The sequence below is a fragment of the Telopea speciosissima genome, chromosome 9, assembly GCF_018873765.1.
Source record: "Telopea speciosissima isolate NSW1024214 ecotype Mountain lineage chromosome 9, Tspe_v1, whole genome shotgun sequence".
NCBI classification, from domain to species: Eukaryota; Viridiplantae; Streptophyta; class Magnoliopsida; order Proteales; family Proteaceae; genus Telopea; species Telopea speciosissima.
In genome coordinates this window covers 58,760,970-58,778,740 of record NC_057924.1, presented here as the reverse complement: position 1 = coordinate 58,778,740, position 17,771 = coordinate 58,760,970, and the positions used below count along the sequence as shown (strand labels likewise).

At 37.2% G+C, this 17,771-nt stretch overlaps 2 protein-coding genes and 1 long non-coding RNA gene across 4 annotated transcripts; 2 read left to right on the top strand and 1 right to left on the bottom strand.

Moving 5' to 3' along the window:
* Window positions 1-4,419: 4,419 nt before the first annotated feature.
* LOC122640252 (transcription factor JUNGBRUNNEN 1-like) lies at window positions 4,420-6,647 on the bottom strand. 2 transcript variants are annotated; one of them, XM_043833400.1, is made up of 3 exons: window positions 6,403-6,647; window positions 5,179-5,480; window positions 4,420-4,940 (listed from the first exon to the last, which is right to left on the bottom strand). In XM_043833400.1, the coding sequence occupies exons 1-3, from the start codon at window positions 6,596-6,598 to the stop codon at window positions 4,548-4,550; spliced, it is 891 nt and encodes a 296-aa protein (XP_043689335.1). In that variant the 5' UTR covers window positions 6,599-6,647; the 3' UTR covers window positions 4,420-4,547. The 2 variants fall into 2 exon arrangements, with proteins under 2 accessions (XP_043689335.1, XP_043689336.1); XM_043833401.1 differs by having other exon boundaries at window positions 5,179-5,477.
* On the top strand, window positions 4,771-17,417 carry LOC122640253. Its single transcript, XR_006329640.1, has 3 exons — window positions 4,771-4,784; window positions 14,827-14,835; window positions 17,343-17,417. It is a non-coding gene; the product is annotated as an uncharacterized LOC122640253 (long non-coding RNA).
* LOC122640251 (cell division cycle 20.1, cofactor of APC complex-like) lies at window positions 15,314-17,232 on the top strand. Its single transcript, XM_043833399.1, has 5 exons — window positions 15,314-15,489; window positions 15,677-15,949; window positions 16,034-16,303; window positions 16,402-16,983; window positions 17,082-17,232. Exons 1-5 carry the CDS (start codon window positions 15,397-15,399, stop codon window positions 17,220-17,222), a joined length of 1,359 nt encoding a protein of 452 aa, XP_043689334.1. The 5' UTR covers window positions 15,314-15,396; the 3' UTR covers window positions 17,223-17,232.
* Window positions 17,418-17,771: the final 354 nt, after the last annotated feature.

Here is a 17,771-nt window from a genome sequence, read left to right as displayed (position 1 = left end):
AAAAAGAAAAATACAAAAATGTAACGTCCAAGCATACCCAGACGATTACTAAGAACAAGAGAAAGGGAAACAGACCCTACCACACAAAGAAAGAGGGACTCCCTCAAGCTAGCCAAACCTGAATCTTTGGCGTTCTAGGGCATCATCTAATAAAAAAGCATTCACAGGGGAAGGAAAATCAGAATCCCAAACAAAAGAGAAACCGTGCTCAGCTAGTTCTCTAAAGAACTTATCTTTTGTTTGGACCTAGCTCTCCTCCAGCCGTGGCGAGAGCTGGAGAATCCAGCCGAGCAAAATCAGGGGGGGTTGGTCATTTCATAGGGGGGCCCGCCTTCTCTGCCCGGTACAGTTCCCTAGTGCCTCTAATAAAAGGGAGTTGGACCTCACCCGGGCAGGGTGTTCGGGCAAGGGGTAAGGTGATCATTTCCACCCCCTATGAGAGGAACCATACGAATTGTACCGGGCAAGGAGCCTGAGAGGATAAAGATCTTCTTCTCTCTATCACTTCCCTCCTCACATGAAATGACATCTTTGCCCTCCTATTATGAAACTGTTTCATCACTCTTCATTGGTGCACTATCTATGCCGTTTGCTCAGAAAACCCTCTCTTTTGAAAATATTTCCATAATGAAATGAACTCTTTAGCCTAGAACCAGTAAAACATGAGAAGAAATAACACTTCTTTAAGGAACCTCCAGTTGTAAGGGAAATAAAGGGAAGTGAAGTTAGGTTTTTGTTTTTTTAATGGAAACTTTTGTAAATCATCACCTCATATGATTGTATAATTCTATTTTAATTTCTTATCATATTTATAAATTATACTTTTCATATGTAATTTTTATTTATCTTATATTTGAATGGGGGTAAAGCTACGTACATTATGACCCTTCCTAGACCTCGTAGTAGCGGGAGCCTCGTGCATTGAGTACACTCCTTTTTTTTTAAAATTTGAATGCAAAATAAAATAAAATAAAATATAAAAACCAAATTTGGAGTAATTAGGAATTAGTGCCACGATCATGTTAGATATTGATGATTGTAGAAGTTTCACTTTTTCTTTTTAAAATTGATTTTACTTCCCTTTACTTTCTTATATTTGCAACCAAACAGAGCCTAAAGACATAGAGAACTACATTTTATAGAGATTCTCAATCCCAATAAAAAGGGGTTACCAAACAAGGAAGTCATGAGTAGACAATGCCACCTCACAAGTAAAGAGTAAAGACTAAGAGTTGATTTGGGAAGAATTTATGGCTCCTAGCTAGAATGTTAAACAAAGAAAATTATGAAAAGTTATGTATTGTTTGTCTTATTTTAATTTTTGTTTTTTCGAGTGAGAAAAACTGTTTGTTAAATGTAATTAATTACGCTCTTTAGCTGAGATGCGTAAGTAGGTTTTATATATCCTTTATTTTTTTCTGTTTCTTATATATCCTTTATTTTTTTCTGTTTCTTAATGGAATATGTTAGATTTTAAGGGGACGGGGGGGGGGGTGGAGGAGGAGAAGGGGAGAAAATTAACACTAAAAATCTTAATCACAAGAATTAAATACTGAAAGGATCCATGTAACAGACACCATCTACTTGGATGAGGCTTAGTTGAAGTGAATTGAAGCTTCAACACATTTAATATCCCTCCATATGCAACCACCTATCCAACCCTAAAATGGATGAACGACTTCATTACAGCACTTGAATCAAACTAATCTTTTCAAAATACTGTTTATGGGTTTTGCTTTGTGCAACCACAATAGTTTATACTATGACTACATTTGGTATGCATTCCGGGTTGATTTCCTTTTCTCAGATGATACAATCAACTATTTTTATCATTCGTGAATGTAAAATCGATCTGGAATGCATACCAAACATAGCCTAATTAGTCTGTCAATATACCAAATTCGGCCTCCATATAATATGGGGCAGTAAGGGACAAAAATGGTACTAAAATAAAACAATGATGTCAATTTTAATAAATACTCTTTGTCTTTTATGATTCACATCAGATGGTGAAAATACGATTATTTCTATTAAGCCTCACCATATCGAAATCACACTCCTTCATACAATAGGAAGCAGTCTTCTTTTCCTAATAAGAACAAAATTTATAATAAAAACTTGAAAACAATGATATCAATTTTAATTATTAACTTTATCTTCTGATACACATCAGATGTTGAGAGCTCAATATAACAATCCAAGTTATATGGAAAATATCCAATTTTTTTTTTTTTTTAATATTTGTACCCCAGAACCAAGGCCCCGGCAGCCGCCTCAAAAATAATAAAACATCAAAACAACAATAAAAATGCATACAAGATGGGGACTTACAGGCTTTCCTACAACTCAACTAAAATCATTCCAAAACCCCATACGTAATCCTTTCTTATCCTCAAACACAGCTTTGATGCAGATCTAAAGGTAGCTTTGGAAAAACTAATAAACTTAGTCAAATCTGCTGGACAATTTGGTTCATCGTAAATAGAATTTAAGTTTTCCGTCACCCACTTGATGTGATGCTATGGTTTATCATTAACTCCCACATCCTAGTGTTCATGATGGTTTGAACTATCTTTTTTTTTTACTTGAAAAGACAGTCAAATGAAGTGAAGAGATTCTCTCTTCACCATGGGTGGAGTGAAACTGGATCTAATAAATATAATGAATTCCAAATAAACCACACCCCCCCCCCCCCCCCAAAAAAAAAAAAAAAAAACCTTATCACCATTGCAATGGAAAATCTTAGGTTCTACTTGGTTGCGGGGAAATTAAAGGGAATGACAGTGAAATTTTTTTTTAAAAAACTTTGGTAACCATTATCCAAAACTATTATATAAATTACTTAAATTTTATATAACAAGTGGTGTACGTCATGCTAATGTGCCTTGGATGATCCACATCTTTGGGGCAAGCGTTGATGAGTACATTGAACTATCCATGTGGTTGAGAGCCCTTACAGCCCAAGCACAACAACACAATTATCAGGGGTGCATTCTACTACTAAGCTACTAGCCCAACGTGCGGAATATGTGCTTCTAAAATATTTTCGATATTGTGTCCAATTCGGAAATCAGTTCTATACATTTGAGTAGCAACGAGAAAAATCAACGCAATACCTAAATGACAATGTGCAATATTGGTCAGCCATAAAACTTTGCGTTTGTGGATGAAACCTTCAAGAAGAGGTAGAATATAGCAGTCCTCGCTCCTTAGGAGCTAGGTACTAAAGAAATGACTACTGGAATCGAGGTTTTGGGCATAAAGATTCCACTGACTTGTAAAAAGTGGGCCTAAACCCTAGGAATACGGGAGTACATCCAGAAAATTATTCCATCAAACGTACTCCCCTTGGAATCGTGAATAGCGACATAAACTAAATGCCCTGTCCAAGCCAAGAAACTTACTCCAAAAAGTCTTGACAAATGATGATTGAGATGCGCATAAATAAGGCCAATTAAGCAACGCAAGCGCTACCTCACCTATTACATATGGCTTCCACAAGGCTTCTTTTTAGATAAAAAAAAAAATTATGCATTTACTCATATCAGAAGCTAGAGTAAATCTTCATAGGATGGTCTTTGTGGACGGATGAGCGATTGGATCGTATTTAGTAATGATACTTTTTAGATGTAATTTTTAATTTACTTTTCAAATTAAAGAGATTTAGATGCAAATTAAGTAAAGTGAAATTTTTTATAACCAAATATAAAATGATTTGAACTTAGTAATATAATCATGTAGAATAATTATTACAAAAATCTGTTTGTTAGGTTTGAAAATTTCACCTCCCTTCCTTTTTCTTTAATTTTCCTTGCAACCAAATGGAACCTTAGGATCCACTTATAGACACTTGCACTACCAATATGAACCAAGACTTATGTGGCTCTAATGCAAGTAGACATGGCCCATCTATTTGATGGATCATATCAGGAAAGGACTTATGTCCATAGTTCAACTTAGTCAAATTGATTCTAATCGTCGGATCCTTTTCCTTACTGATCAGTAGGTAACAAGAGATGGCCCACAAGGAAAAAAAAAAACACAGACAAAAGAGAAAATAACATGGGAGTCTTTGTTAAGCAATTTAATGTGATGTCTGTTATAATAAATTCAAATTGATTGACTTATGAAACCTTCTTTGTGGGACCCACAAGTGGGGTCTTGTATCTATTCTTACATGCAGACTGCTTCACAGATATTTCAATTCCTTGATCCACTCTACTTATGTTCTATTAGATTTTGACTAAGTATCATCTCAACTATATCATCACTATCTCCAACTTCCAAGCAAAACAATCTCTTTAAGGGCTTAAACTATAACACCAATAATAGAGAAATATATTATCAAGAACTTACATAGAACTAATCTGTTTAATAAAATGAGTTCTAAAATGAATACAATAAGTGATATTCAACTCCTACTCCAAAATTAAATTATTACTATGAAAATTTCTATAGAACTTCCTCTGAAATCCCTCCTCTTATTATTAAATCCATCAAAGTTTAATACTTACAGAAGCTCACAACAACTAAACTATAGGTCATTCCTATCTACTTCCATACACAAAAGTTGGGTCAATGGCAAACTCAACTATAGATGCAAGTTCATCCCAATTTCCTTCTTTTAAGAAATCATTTCCATTGCCATTGGGAAAGCTTGAATACAATGTTGTAAATGGAGCTTGAGCTATAGAATTCAACTGGGTTGAGAACAACTGGTTCCTTTCATCAAAGTGATTAATTGTTGGCTTCTTCTCAATCTGTTGAGTAACAGCAACTCCATAGTTTTTGCACTTTTCTCTATTTTCAGACTCAGAGCTACATGTTTGAGAACTTGAATCAGTTGAGCTTTGATTGATGATGGAGTTTCCTCTCCAATCTGCTGTGTACTTCTTATAAGTAACATTTCTCTTGAAGATTCGACAAAGTGTCCAGATTTCCTGTAACCCAATGAAGAAATTCATAGATTAGATCAATCACACAAAACCTGAAAATCCTATTAATTGATGTTTATTTTCTAAATCATGAATATTGAGGTAATAATCCCACATCGGCTGTGGCTGTTTCGACTATCAAGTATAAGAGTTACAAGTGGTCACCCAACTTTGAACCAATTGGTTTTAAGATGGAAGCTTAATAATGAAGAAAGAAAATCAAATAAAAGAAGAGAAATCTTACAGCTTCATAAGTAATGTTCTTAGGATTTGGCTTTTTGTCACTATTTCCATTTGGTGGAAGGCGAAATTCATGCATCATCCAATCAGTTTTGGCGCCTTTTCCTGCACTTCCTCTATAGTAGACTAGAGATTTCTTGAGGCCAATGCAATCATTGTTTTCTCCGACACAATATATTGGTCTATCGATGCCAGTTGCTTTCCAAAATCCAGACCCTGTCACTCTATTAGGCCTTATACTGTTTCTATATTTTCTTCCTCTAATGCAAAAGAAGTACCATTCCTTGTCCCCCACAGTGCTAACTTCTTCATATGCATCAGATAAAGAAGATTACATTAGTTAGAAAAGCTTCAAAATTGAGTAGTAGAAAACTAAACAAATAAAGTAAATACTTATTAGTAAAGCACTAGAATTTGTAGTAGACTAGTGAGCGACCGAGCTCGCCTTGGCGCAATGGTTAAGTTGCACTATTTTAAAACTTGGAAGCAGCCTCTCTTGAGAAGCAAGGGTAAAGCTGCGTACATTTAACTCCCCCAAACTCTACTGTAGTGGAAGCCTCGTGCACTGTGATGCTCTTTTTTTTAGTAGGAAAAAAAAGACAAGTGGAGAGCATTATTTCTTTGCTTAATTCACACCCACTGCCTCTTTTTAGCTTACAATGTAAAAAAGAGAGCTTAGGCATTCCAATGTTTGTAATGACAAACAAAAACAAACTCATAGCTAAGTTGGGGTAGGTTAAGAATATATTATGCTTTCAAAATCATTAGAAGAGTAGGAAATTAAGGTCACCCAGCCTTAACCCTTTTCTCATGAGCTTTCTTATTATTTTGTTTTTTGTATAGAAGAAGATGTCAAAACCATATAGAGGTCTCAACTAAGATTTATCCTCTCCATTCCTGGTGGCCGTATAGAGTTCTCTAAGTGTGTTGTCTTATACTGCAAGACCTATCCAGTAAGCAGAAGTCATGGCTGATAAATAGATCACTCAAGAAATAGTAATTTCTATGAAAAAAAGCCTTTTAAGGGGAAAAGTTGCACCCCCTTATGGCCTTATCTCTCTCTCTCTCTCTCTCACTCTCTCTGAAGAGGTCCTTCAATTTCATGAGTAGAAGGTAGAAACCCATTATGGAACATGAAAGAAAAAAAGCCACCCAAACAATTTCTAAATGATTCCAAAAATGACAATAAACAAAGACAGAGAAGGAAGAAAGTTGAAATATAACTTACTTGGAAGATCCCATGGATCATATTTATAGATATCAATCTGTTTGATGAGTTCAATACTGATAGGTTTCTTCTCCACTTTTCGCCGAAGATAAAACCCAACAAGTTCTTCATCAGTAGGATGAAATCGAAATCCTGGAAGTAGAACATCATCATCATCCTTATTAGTATCTAAATCACTTAGCTTCTCCACCTCCATATCTCTCTCCTTCTCTCTATCTTCTTAAGCTGTTTCTCTTACTTGTGTTGGTTCTCTTCTTTGTAGATAGATGAGAACATTCTCTATATAAATGTGAAGAGGGGGGTGGGTGCTTGGTCCAAGTCTTGAAGTTTGATTTCGTAAGCTTAAGGGGCAAAAAGGTCTTCAATGGATCGATCCTTCTTGGGATTGTCTAAAGAAAGACTTGTGATTCACAAGTAAACTGGGTTTGGGGAAGAAGCTACTACTGCCACGTAAAAAACCATACAAGACGTATTCTTTTTGAAAGAAAAAAAAATGTGTTTTATAAAAAGGGGTTTTGTAAGGAAAGTCTTAATAACGAGCTCAAGTTATTTGACTATTAATGGTGGAACTGAGACTTGCAACTTACAAGAGTTGATATTTTCAAAATTGAGAGTTAGAACAATGAATTGGCCCAATTAGTGGGGCTTCATCTTGACCTTTAAATTTTTTTTTTTTTTTTTTGGCAATCTTTAATAGATGAGAATTTAAGAGTGATTGGTTAGATATCTAGAAGATTTCTTATCTTCATTTAATTGTAATCTTTTTTGTATAATTGGTGCCCATAGTTCTTCTAGTGGCTAAGATCATTTTTGTTGTTGTGGTCATGGTTTTAGTGTACGGTATCAGAACGGGTATCGATGACCCATAAAATCGATGTGTATCAATATGGTATCGGTCTGGATCGACTGTATCGAATAAAAATAGTCTTGAATTTTCTTTAAAAATGAGTTTTCTAACTATTTTATCTCTTGTCTATATCAATCAATATGGTATTGACCCGATATCAATATTGATGAATAGCAAAACTGATACGTATCATCCGATATAAACAATATGATACCGATATTTAGAACCATGGTTGTGGTGAAGAATATAGGAACACATGTTCCTTAGGAGTCTTGGTTTAATTATTTACATGAACTTTTTCTTTGATAAAAGTAAACCTCGTTGATGGAGACTTCTATTGTGTTGATATGGAAGTGAGGCTGACAATTATGTTAATAAAAAGATCCCCTCTTGTCTTATCAATACATTTTAATTTTTTACAGAGAGCCAAGGGGTAATAAACATTTGGACATCTCGGCTTTAAACAAAAAAGTAATTGGAGAAAGGGGTCAGTCAGCCCAGAAATCCCCAGGTTGTTTCATGGGCAATATGAACTCATTGGTTATTGTCTATGGATCTTTCGGCGAGAAAGTAACATAGAGGGTCCACTTCCCCTTCATCCATGGTGATTGTGACCCATAGATGCCCCAGGGAAGGGATACTTTCAAACGATAGGGGTGGGAGTAAGATCACATCGAATGATCCTATCACCTTCCCACTCCACTCGAGAAGGAAAACTTTTGTCTGTTATATTTATGGGGTGATGTTGGGTGATATTCTCCGCTCAAGAGTGTACGAGGGAGCAGGGCTATGCCCAGACAAATGGGGCGGGACAGGTACATCATTTCAATCATTCAGGGGGGTGGGTCGGTCATTTTGCCTACCACCATGTATCTGGGCACAAGTGCAAAAAAATGTCACCTGGTCATATGTTGTAGCATGTACCTGTACCCAAACAACACAGTCAGGTGCAAAATGACTGGCATACCCCGACCTTTCCATGGGGGCGGGGCAATCATTTTGCAGTCGAATGTGTCTAGGCGTAAGTATATGTCACAACATACAACTGGATGGCATTCTTTCTCCCATAAAATAATTAGATTGAGTATTAGCTTGATAAACACTGGGTGATTATTTATCTCCACCATGTGAACGGGACTTGTGCTGTAACTTGTAAGTGGTTGTATTGAATAAAACCATAGGGTTAATCGTGAGTCAGGAAAAACTACAGGTTTCTTCCCATCATGGCAATTAAGTAAGACCGTAATAGTTTAGATAGTATCAAGAATAGCAATATAGGATCAGGTTGGGCTAGGTTTTATTAAACCCTAGCTCAACCCTGAGTCCCCTTAGCTGGGTCTAGGCCTAACCCGACCCTGACTCAAGTCCTGAAAAATCCAACCCTGAACCGTCCGCCCTCATGGTCAGGCCGGTCTGACCTTGATTGGCCATGATCATGGCCGAAGGGAGATGCATGGGTTGGACTAGGCCGAAGAAAAAAATTATTAGTTTTACGTAAGATAACATTATAATAAAATTTTTATATCACTTATTATCTTCATATATAATAGATTAGGGGAAAATTTTCATGCACGGTTGTATATGAGAGGAATCTTTTACACTAGTTTTAGTAACTATTAGATTCAATCTGAACCGTCCAAGGATAAAGTATGGTAGATAGTCCTCTTATACGGTTACATTTTCAAATACGTGTAAAAGACTTGTTAATAATGATTAAAAAAAACCTTTTACCAAAAATTAAAACAAAAAAACTATTTCCATTTTTTTTAGTTCCCTGCAACCTGCAAGCACCAACCGCTGTGTATTACACTACAACCCAACCCAACCCCTGTACCCACGCAACCCATACTCAGTCGTTTTAGGAGAAGAGTTTAACCACCATGGGGAAGGTATCCATGGGACTAAGTACTCAGCTGTAATTTGGCTGAACAGTATGTTTTGCGGCACAAGCCAGGGACCCAAGCTTCACTGATATATTCAAGCCATCAATTGTCCTCAAATAAATCTTATTTAGCACTTTTGCAGCTTAAAGGTCCATTTTTTATAGCAGAATCTATTTTAAGAGATCTGTTGTGCATCACCGCCAATCCATCGCCAACAGCCGCTGCAACCCCTGTGCAGCAGTGATGGGGAATCTGAATACAGTGATACTATGATGCAGAAGGCAGGGGGGAAAAAAAAAAGAAGAAAAAGAAAACCAAATTCTTCCAAGATAGCTATTTCCACTCCAATTTTCTCTACTTCCAGATCAAGATTGTGTGAACTGTGAAGAGATCTTCGTATCAATTGTGATGAAATATTGACCGGCGGTGAGGACTTAGCCTGTGACGAGAGAGGCTTTATCAATCCTGTAGTGGATTTACCAAATTCTGTATTAATTAAAGAGTTGGAAGCATTATTAATTTATACCATTGAAATGGAAAAATGACCGCCGGTGAGGAGTTAGACAACCTGTGAAGAGGGAGGCTTCGTCATCAGGCTCCATCGCTGCAAGTCTGCAACCCCACACTCTCCTTGTAACCTCCATCATCAAAACCCAGCAACCATCGTCACTGTGTCACCCTGCAAGCCACCATTAGCACCACCAAGCACTTTCCCCCACCAGCATCTGAAACTCCACCGTGTGCAAATCCCTTTCTAAACCCCTGTTACCGAAAGCCTCTCCCGAAACCCTTCCTGAAACCCGTATTGCCGAAGCCCATCACACCCTCCACTGCAAACCCTTGCGTGCTCGCGCTCCCTCTCCTGGAACCCATATCGATTGATAGTTGAGATTGAAATGAAGAAACCGTGTTTTGCGGAAGAGAGGAAGAGAGAAATGGGAGTTGCAGAAAACAAAAAAAATGGAAGTTGTTTCGTTTTTTTCTCAAAAAATAAAAGTTTCGTTTTTTTTTTTAAATCAGTATTGATAAATACAAAAAGTAGTCTGTTACACGTATTTGAAAATGTAACCGTATAAGAAGAGGAGTTACCATACGTTATCTTTGGACGGCTTAGATTAAAACCCTTGAATCTGACGGTTACTAAAAATCAGTGTAAAAGATTCCTTTCATACACGGTCGTGTATGAAAACCAAGTCCAGTAGATTATATAACAAAATGTGGGTGATATTTAAAGTTTATATATATATATATATATATATTTTGTAATATAACTTACAACAGGGCTGGGCCGGGCCAGGCCAAGCTCAGCCCGAGGCCTCAACCCTAGCCTAACCCGACCCTAACCTAGGACTAGAAATTTCCAATTCTAACTTGTCCTCAAGGCCAGATATTTCAACCTAGGTCCTTTTGGGGCTCAAGGCGGGTTCATGACGATAGGGCCAAACTTGCACCCCTAGTTGAACATACTTCATGTATGTCTTTTCGCATGTGTTTCTTTATTATAGTAACAAATTTCATTCTACGAATTATTACGTTTAGACTTCAGACTTCTGATTCACCTCTTCTTTTAGACTAAAATGCAATATGAAAGTTCCAATGACCATTCTAAACATTATAATGAATTATTTTGGATCCAACTGGAAAAGCATAAGAAAAAATAGAATTATTAAAAATCTGAAAGGAAAACAAAAGCTAAAGTAGATTATATAATTTTTACTTGAGGCACCTTCAAGAACTGAAAAAATCAATGGTGAGACTAAAGAAAGGCCATTTGATCTCAAACTTTTGAGAAATTTGAGAATATTTAAAAGATAATTGGTTGAAAGACTAGAAGAGTAAAATGTCAAAGTTTGAAATCTTTGAGTATTGTTATGTGAATAAAGGCTTCAACTATACCTAACAATCCCCTCCTCCCCCTCAAAAAAACAATTTTTTATTTGGTAAAGATTAGTCCTTATAATTGCATTATGAATTTTCCATTTGTCGATTTTGATACCACAAATTCTAGAATCTTTGACAGAATCTCACTTGGAAAATAGAAATGAAACATTTTTAAAGGGGCCACAGTTATACTCACGATCCATTATTAACTGAAAGTTAAAACACCTATTAACCAAAATCAGCTAATAAGAAGTTGACTATAAATAGAGTGTTTTTTTTTTTTTTTTTTTTTTGGTGGAAGACTATAAATAGAGTTAATAGATCATGTAATGACTTCAAATGAAAAAAAAAAAAACATTGTTTTGGATATTAAATCATTGGTGGGGAATTTATCTTTCTTTTTCCTTTTTGTAATAATAATTATTATATGTGTATGTTTATCAATTCTTTTCATTTTTTTATTCAACATTCACATTTTATTTTAATCCGACACAATAGTTTTAGGTATTAGTATCGGTTACGACCAATATCAATACGAATCGCTTGATCTGATATTGATTGGTGTATCGGGTTTGACAGTTTCGATATCAGAATTAATACTGTGACCAGTATCAATCTGTATTGACGTATCAAAAAATCAGTATTGGGCCGATATCTTCCCATGTCGAATCACCATATCATCATATCATCAAATTGTTGACATAATGCCATTTCGCCAAATTGACATCATGGTAGGCCTGTAAACGGATCGGATTCGACTCGGATAGGATCGGATGTAATCGGATTCGGATATTTTCTGGTCGAATACAGATACCTCTAAACGGATTCGAATGGATTCGGATGCGGATCAAATTCGGATTGTCGACCATCCGTTTACACCTCTGCCTTGTGTAACCCGAACCTTCCTCCCCCTAGTGGATACAATTCACTCTCAATCCATAGTTTTATATCATGATTCTTTTCTCCTCATATTCTAGAACCTGTTGAATCTTCAAAAACCCTCAAGATCGTTATTTACTTAATTTTAAAAAGTTAAGTATTCGGATTCGGATTTTTATCGGAGTATTCGGATTTTTTTCCGGATATCTCTAATTGAATACGGATGCCCCTAAACGGATACGGATGCGGATCGAATTCGGATTTTCGGTTATCCATTTACAACCCTACATTATGGCGCCGCCATATCACTAAATCGTAGCTATGATGCCATATCTTGAAATCATTGTCACCACATCATATCATGAAATTGCTGCTATATAGTTATGGGCCGAATTATCGTCATATATCATTAAATCACCACCATAATGTCATATCGCCGCCATGGTACCATATCGTCAAATATCGATCTGATATGGATCAATATTGGTATCGTACTAGATCAGCATCAATCGATATTATATCGTTAGGAGAGAAAAGAATGTGGGATGATTGAATATTCAAAAATAACGACATAGTAGTGATCTTTGGTGGGATTAAATCAAAAATTTGAAAATACTAGAAAGAGAGAGAGACTTTGACTGCCCTGGTCCTTGGCACTTGCTTGAGCTTTCTGCAACACAAAATAGAGAGAGAGAGAGAGAGAGAGAATGCTGTAAAAATCCAGCAAGATGTGCTCTCAAAGTGTTAATTTTAAAATGATGATTCTAGGTTAATGGATCTGCATCAAGATTTTATAGGTTTTAAAACACAAGGTTACTGGCTCTCTACAATATTCTGAATTCTGATGCCCTTTTTTTTTTTTTTTAATTCCCTTTCATAAACTATAGTTTGCAAACAAGGGAAAGAGAGACGACTATTTTTGTTTCTGAAAATATTTTGTTTTCAACTTTTATTCACATAGTAGTATCTTGACTAATCGATTGTATCACATGATCTGCTAATTTCCTCCAATGAAAGATCAAAAGACTTCGTAAAACAATGAAAATCAAAAGCTGAATAAATGAAGGCAATCAATGCTTCCTTTCTTGGAATCCTCTCTTTCTCTCTGTATTTTGTGTTGCAGAAAGCCCAGGCAAGTGCCAACGACCAGGTCTCTCTCTGTCTCTCTCTGTTTGCTGTATTTTGAGTTGCAAGTGGCAACGACCAGGCAGTCAAGGTCCAAGATGGTAAGTAGTTAACGATTCAACAACAAGAAGTAGTAAAGAATACTTGAAACTGATAGGAAGGGAAAAAAGTCAAGGTCTGTCGTTCAAGACCGAATCATTCTTGGTCTTATTAGAACCTTCAATATTATTAAATAATGAATTTTTCCAACGAAATAATAAAATTGTAAGTTGGTCAACTGTACTTTGGTGCAGATCCCTCTAACATTTCTCAAATATTGACACATCTACCAGTTTCCGCCGACAATATTTAAGGGACTTAGTTTTTCTTCATCCATGGTTAAGAGAGAATCTCCTCATCATTATGAAGATCTGACCTTTTGATTAGCTTGAGAAAGGGTATTTTTTATCATATATAATAAATTAAGATGAAAATTAATGATGACACAAGGAATTTAATCATAGAGTTAAATCTACTTATTTTGTAATTCTTTTTCTTAACTCATAGATCTAGACAATTGATCCAAAACTTAATCCATATCTGAGAAAATGTGTGCATCTCGATTAGAAGAGTAAGCATTCAAACGATGGAGAACCAACTACTTGATCATGCAGAGTTTGATGTAGGTGTAATAAGAAACCTTTATGTCTACAATTTGATTTTTATCATGTCTAATGTTTCTCAGATCCATATTTGATCCAAATAAGGTAGATACAGATAATAACCATTTCGGGTCTGATTAATGTTTAATAAATATTTGATTGTTAATTAGGTTTGATAGTGATGCATGTGTGTATCCAATCCATTAAATGTCCAACCTTGTTCATTATAATCTTGAATTTGTTGTTGATCTCAATGATCCTACTTCTACGGATTGAAAAAATTGACTTCTTGTCTTCATTCTTTTTGTTAGTGCCTCGGCTTGAAAAGATTCTGGCGTGAAAAAGGGGATAGAAAAACATGATAAAAGAAATCACCACCTAGGATGAAAACCTAGACCCATAGGATTAGCTCAATTCCTAGTCAAAGGAAAAGGGCTATAGGTCTAGGTAAGGGGTTAGGTAATGGAGGTAGGAAGGTTCGAAAATTCTTCCAAATTACACATCCTATGCCAACACGCATAACAATCCATTGTAGCCTATAGGTAACAAACCACCACTTAAGACCAAAAACTGCTTCTAATACCTTTAGTGGAGTTTAAAAAAACAAACACATAGTACGACCATGGATGTTGGAGGAGCATGAACAGGTTTCCACTTGTTCAACAACCCTCTGCGTCTCCCTACTCTCGAAGCTCTATAATTTTCGAAGAGGCGGAGGCAGGGTGTGAGGGTGAGGGATGAAATTTTGCTGCTACACATGTTCCTGCTACAAGGCTCACAATCAAGGAAATGAGATCTTAAAGGGTATTTTATAAAATACTATAACTTAGGAGGGTATTTATGAACCCAAAGGGGAAGTGAATTATTCCATTTCCTTGGCCACTAGCCTTGTAGCAGGAGAATTTTTTTGGAGGGTGAGGATAGGATTGTGACCGCTACGGTGCGCTGTCCGTAGCGATCCAAACACATCGCCACGCGCATTGTCAGCCTTACCCCTGTCTGAGTGCCTTATCCGAGCAAGAGTAAGGTGAACATTACACACGGTGATGTGTCTGAACTGCACAGACCGCTATAGGCAATACGCCATAGAGGATCTGAATTTGGTGAGGGTAGGGCACAGGCCACAGGTGGGGCGGGGCTAGAAAATAAACCCTTTTTGAGCTTATAGTTCTTGTTAGTATGGGACTATGGGACTCCATGAATACCAATAAGCATCGGCTATATACTACCGATAGTGGTCGTAACAAGTTAAAACTAGCCGTTAGGAATTTTCATATACTTTCATATTTTTTTTTTGGTATGATTGCATATACTTTCATAAATAAAACAAAAAACATATACTATAACATATTAAAACTAGCCGTTAAAAATTTTGAACCTGCAACTATATATAATCTCGATGAAACCCTCACTCTCACACACAACGCTAGTATTTCGATTTTCGACATCAAACGGTCATAAAGGCCGTCAATCGACTGAAACATCTCGCTCACTCGCTCTATTTTCGTATTCTACTTCCACAATTTTTTTCTCCAATTCTCTTGGTGATTACCTTGGTTATTCTTTATAATCGCTGATCCAATTATCTGTTTTGCAGGAGTTGTTCATTTGGATTTCTAGGCTCTTTTTTGTGGTTTTTGCAGGATATTTTGTCTTCTTGTTTTTTATTTTGCAGGATCTTTTCTTTTCCTTTTTATCTCTCGCTTTCTGCTATATTTCCCCTCTTTGTGCTAACACCATGGATGCAGGATCTTTCACCTCTTCTAACAAGACCCAGTCTCGAAACCCTCTTCAAGAACACATCCTCCAGAGAAGAAGCTCCCGTGAAAATGTACCTCACTCTTCAGAAATTAATTGATACCCTTTTGATTCTATTACTCTAAGTTTTCTTGTTCGTTTCTGTTATTGGGTTTGCAATTTCTCTTTTTTAGTATTGAGTTTGCAAATTTTCAAGACAGATTCATCTAATTTTTGTGTTATCTACCTAACTGATCTTCTGGTTTTATGGGGATTTGCAGTTGGATAGATTCATACCCAACCGTTCCGCGATGGATTTCGACTTTGCTCGTTACATGTTGACAGATGGAAGAGTGGACAAAGAAGCCACCGCAGTGCTCTCTCCATCAAGAGAAGCTTACAGGAAGCAATTAAAGGAGGCTTTCAATATGAACAGAACTCGGATCCTTGCTTTCAAGAACAAGCCACCTTCCCCAGTTAAAGGGATTTTATCAGAATCCACTCCATCTGTTCAACAATTGAAACCTGTAAAGGCGAGAAGACATATTCCTCAAGTGAGTTCTCGTTTATCTTCTTTTTTCAGTTCTCAATTTGACTTTCCTTTGATGTTACAGTTCTGATTTATTTTCTGATTATAGTCTTCAGAGAGAACATTAGATGCCCCTGAACTTGTAGACGATTACTACTTGAACTTGCTTGACTGGGGCAGTGCCAATGTTCTAGCGATTGCCCTAGGGAACACTGTCTACTTGTGGGATGCTTCCGATGGATCTACTTCTGAGCTTGTGACACTTGATGACGAGGATGGCCCTGTCACCAGTGTTCGCTGGGCTCCCGATGGAAGACACATTGCTGTTGGCTTGAACAATTCTGAAATCCATTTATGGGATTCTTCCTCCAATCGACAGGTCTGGGATTTTCTCTTAGGTTGTTATGTAGGGTTTTTCTTCATTATTGTAGGGGTGGTGTTCGATTAAATGCCTGACTTAGTCTTTACATATTACAGCTGAGAACTTTGAGAGGTGGGCACCAGTCCCGTGTGGGATCGCTTGATTGGAACAATCACATTCTGACCACCGGAGGAATGGATGGTCTTATCATCAACAATGATGTACGAGTAAGGAATCACATTGTTGAAACCTACAGGGGACATCACCAGGAGGTCTGTGGGCTAAAATGGTCAGCTTCCGGGCAGCATCTAGCCAGTGGAGGGAATGACAATCTTCTGCACATCTGGGACCGAGGAATGGCCTCTTCGAATTCTCCGACTCAATGGCTTCACAGGTTGGAAGACCACACAGCAGCAGTGAAGGCTTTGGCCTGGTGTCCTTTCCAGAGCAATTTGCTCGCCTCTGGTGGTGGTGGAGGAGACCAATGCATAAAATTCTGGAATACTCATACTGGTGCATGCTTGAACTCGGTGAATACAGGGTCTCAGGTCTGTTCCTTGCTGTGGAGCAAGAATGAGAGAGAGTTGTTGAGCTCTCATGGGTTCACTCAAAATCAGCTAACTCTTTGGAAGTACCCATCTATGGTTAAGCTTGCTGAGCTCACAGGACACACTTCGAGAGTTCTGTTCATGGCACAGGTAAATAAAAGTGGGTCTTATGTTAAACTTGAAAATGGGAACTGTTCATTTTCACTGATTTATTTTCTAACTCCTCTCAATTCATTGATTCTTTTCAGAGCCCAGATGGTTGCACAGTGGCATCTGCAGCTGCTGATGAAACGCTTAGATTTTGGAATGTGTTTGGGGCTCCTGAAGCTGCGAAGCCTACCCCCAAAACAAGCCAGGAGCCATTTTCTAATATAACCCGCATTAGATGAAGGATCTAAGGTGGCATCAGCGTTTGGCATTGCATTCTCTAATCCATTAGATGAAGGATCTAATGTGCTTTTGGCAGATAATTACAACAAAAAACAGACGGGCAGCTTCCTCCTTTTAAGTTCAATTCTTGCTTCTTACAAGTTCAGTGCCAGTATTCATGGTGATTGCATTCTCTGCAATCAGGAAGACATTATAGAATATATTAGTAGGGTTAAGAGGGGATTCTTTGTAAACAGGGGACGGAACAAGAACAAAACTTGTAGCCTTTATTCTCTATTGCTATTTGCTAGTGAAGCTGCACTCATCTTACCGTGGACGTAGGCACCTTGCCGAACCACATATATCATTGCGTTGTGGCTGTTTGATTATTCTTTCTATTGTTACGATGTGGTTTTTACATTGTAGTAGATAGGCCCCTCTATACACACACACACACACAAAAAAAGGGACTTGCTCTATTAAAAAAAAAAGGACATCCCAAGAAGCCCCCTTGGGAGGATCACCTCTATTTTTACCAAAAAATAAGAATGGAAGATATCTCTCTGCTC

What these genes read in the sequence shown, in the direction of transcription:
- LOC122640252 (XM_043833400.1), bottom strand. Translation starts at nt 6,598, where the DNA reads ATGGAGGTGGAGAAGCTAAGTGATTTAGATACTAATAAGGATGATGAT. An exon ending in TGATCCATGGGATCTTCCAA is followed by an intron (nt 5,481 to 6,402) that starts GTAAGTTATATT and finishes ATGCATATGAAG; the next exon opens with AAGTTAGCACTGTGGGGGAC. An exon ending in AGAACATTACTTATGAAGCT is followed by an intron (nt 4,941 to 5,178) that starts GTAAGATTTCTC and finishes ATTGGGTTACAG; the next exon opens with GAAATCTGGACACTTTGTCG.
- LOC122640251 (XM_043833399.1), top strand. Translation starts at nt 15,397, where the DNA reads ATGGATGCAGGATCTTTCACCTCTTCTAACAAGACCCAGTCTCGAAAC. An exon ending in CGAGAAGACATATTCCTCAA is followed by an intron (nt 15,950 to 16,033) that starts GTGAGTTCTCGT and finishes TTCTGATTATAG; the next exon opens with TCTTCAGAGAGAACATTAGA. An exon ending in GAGTTCTGTTCATGGCACAG is followed by an intron (nt 16,984 to 17,081) that starts GTAAATAAAAGT and finishes GATTCTTTTCAG; the next exon opens with AGCCCAGATGGTTGCACAGT.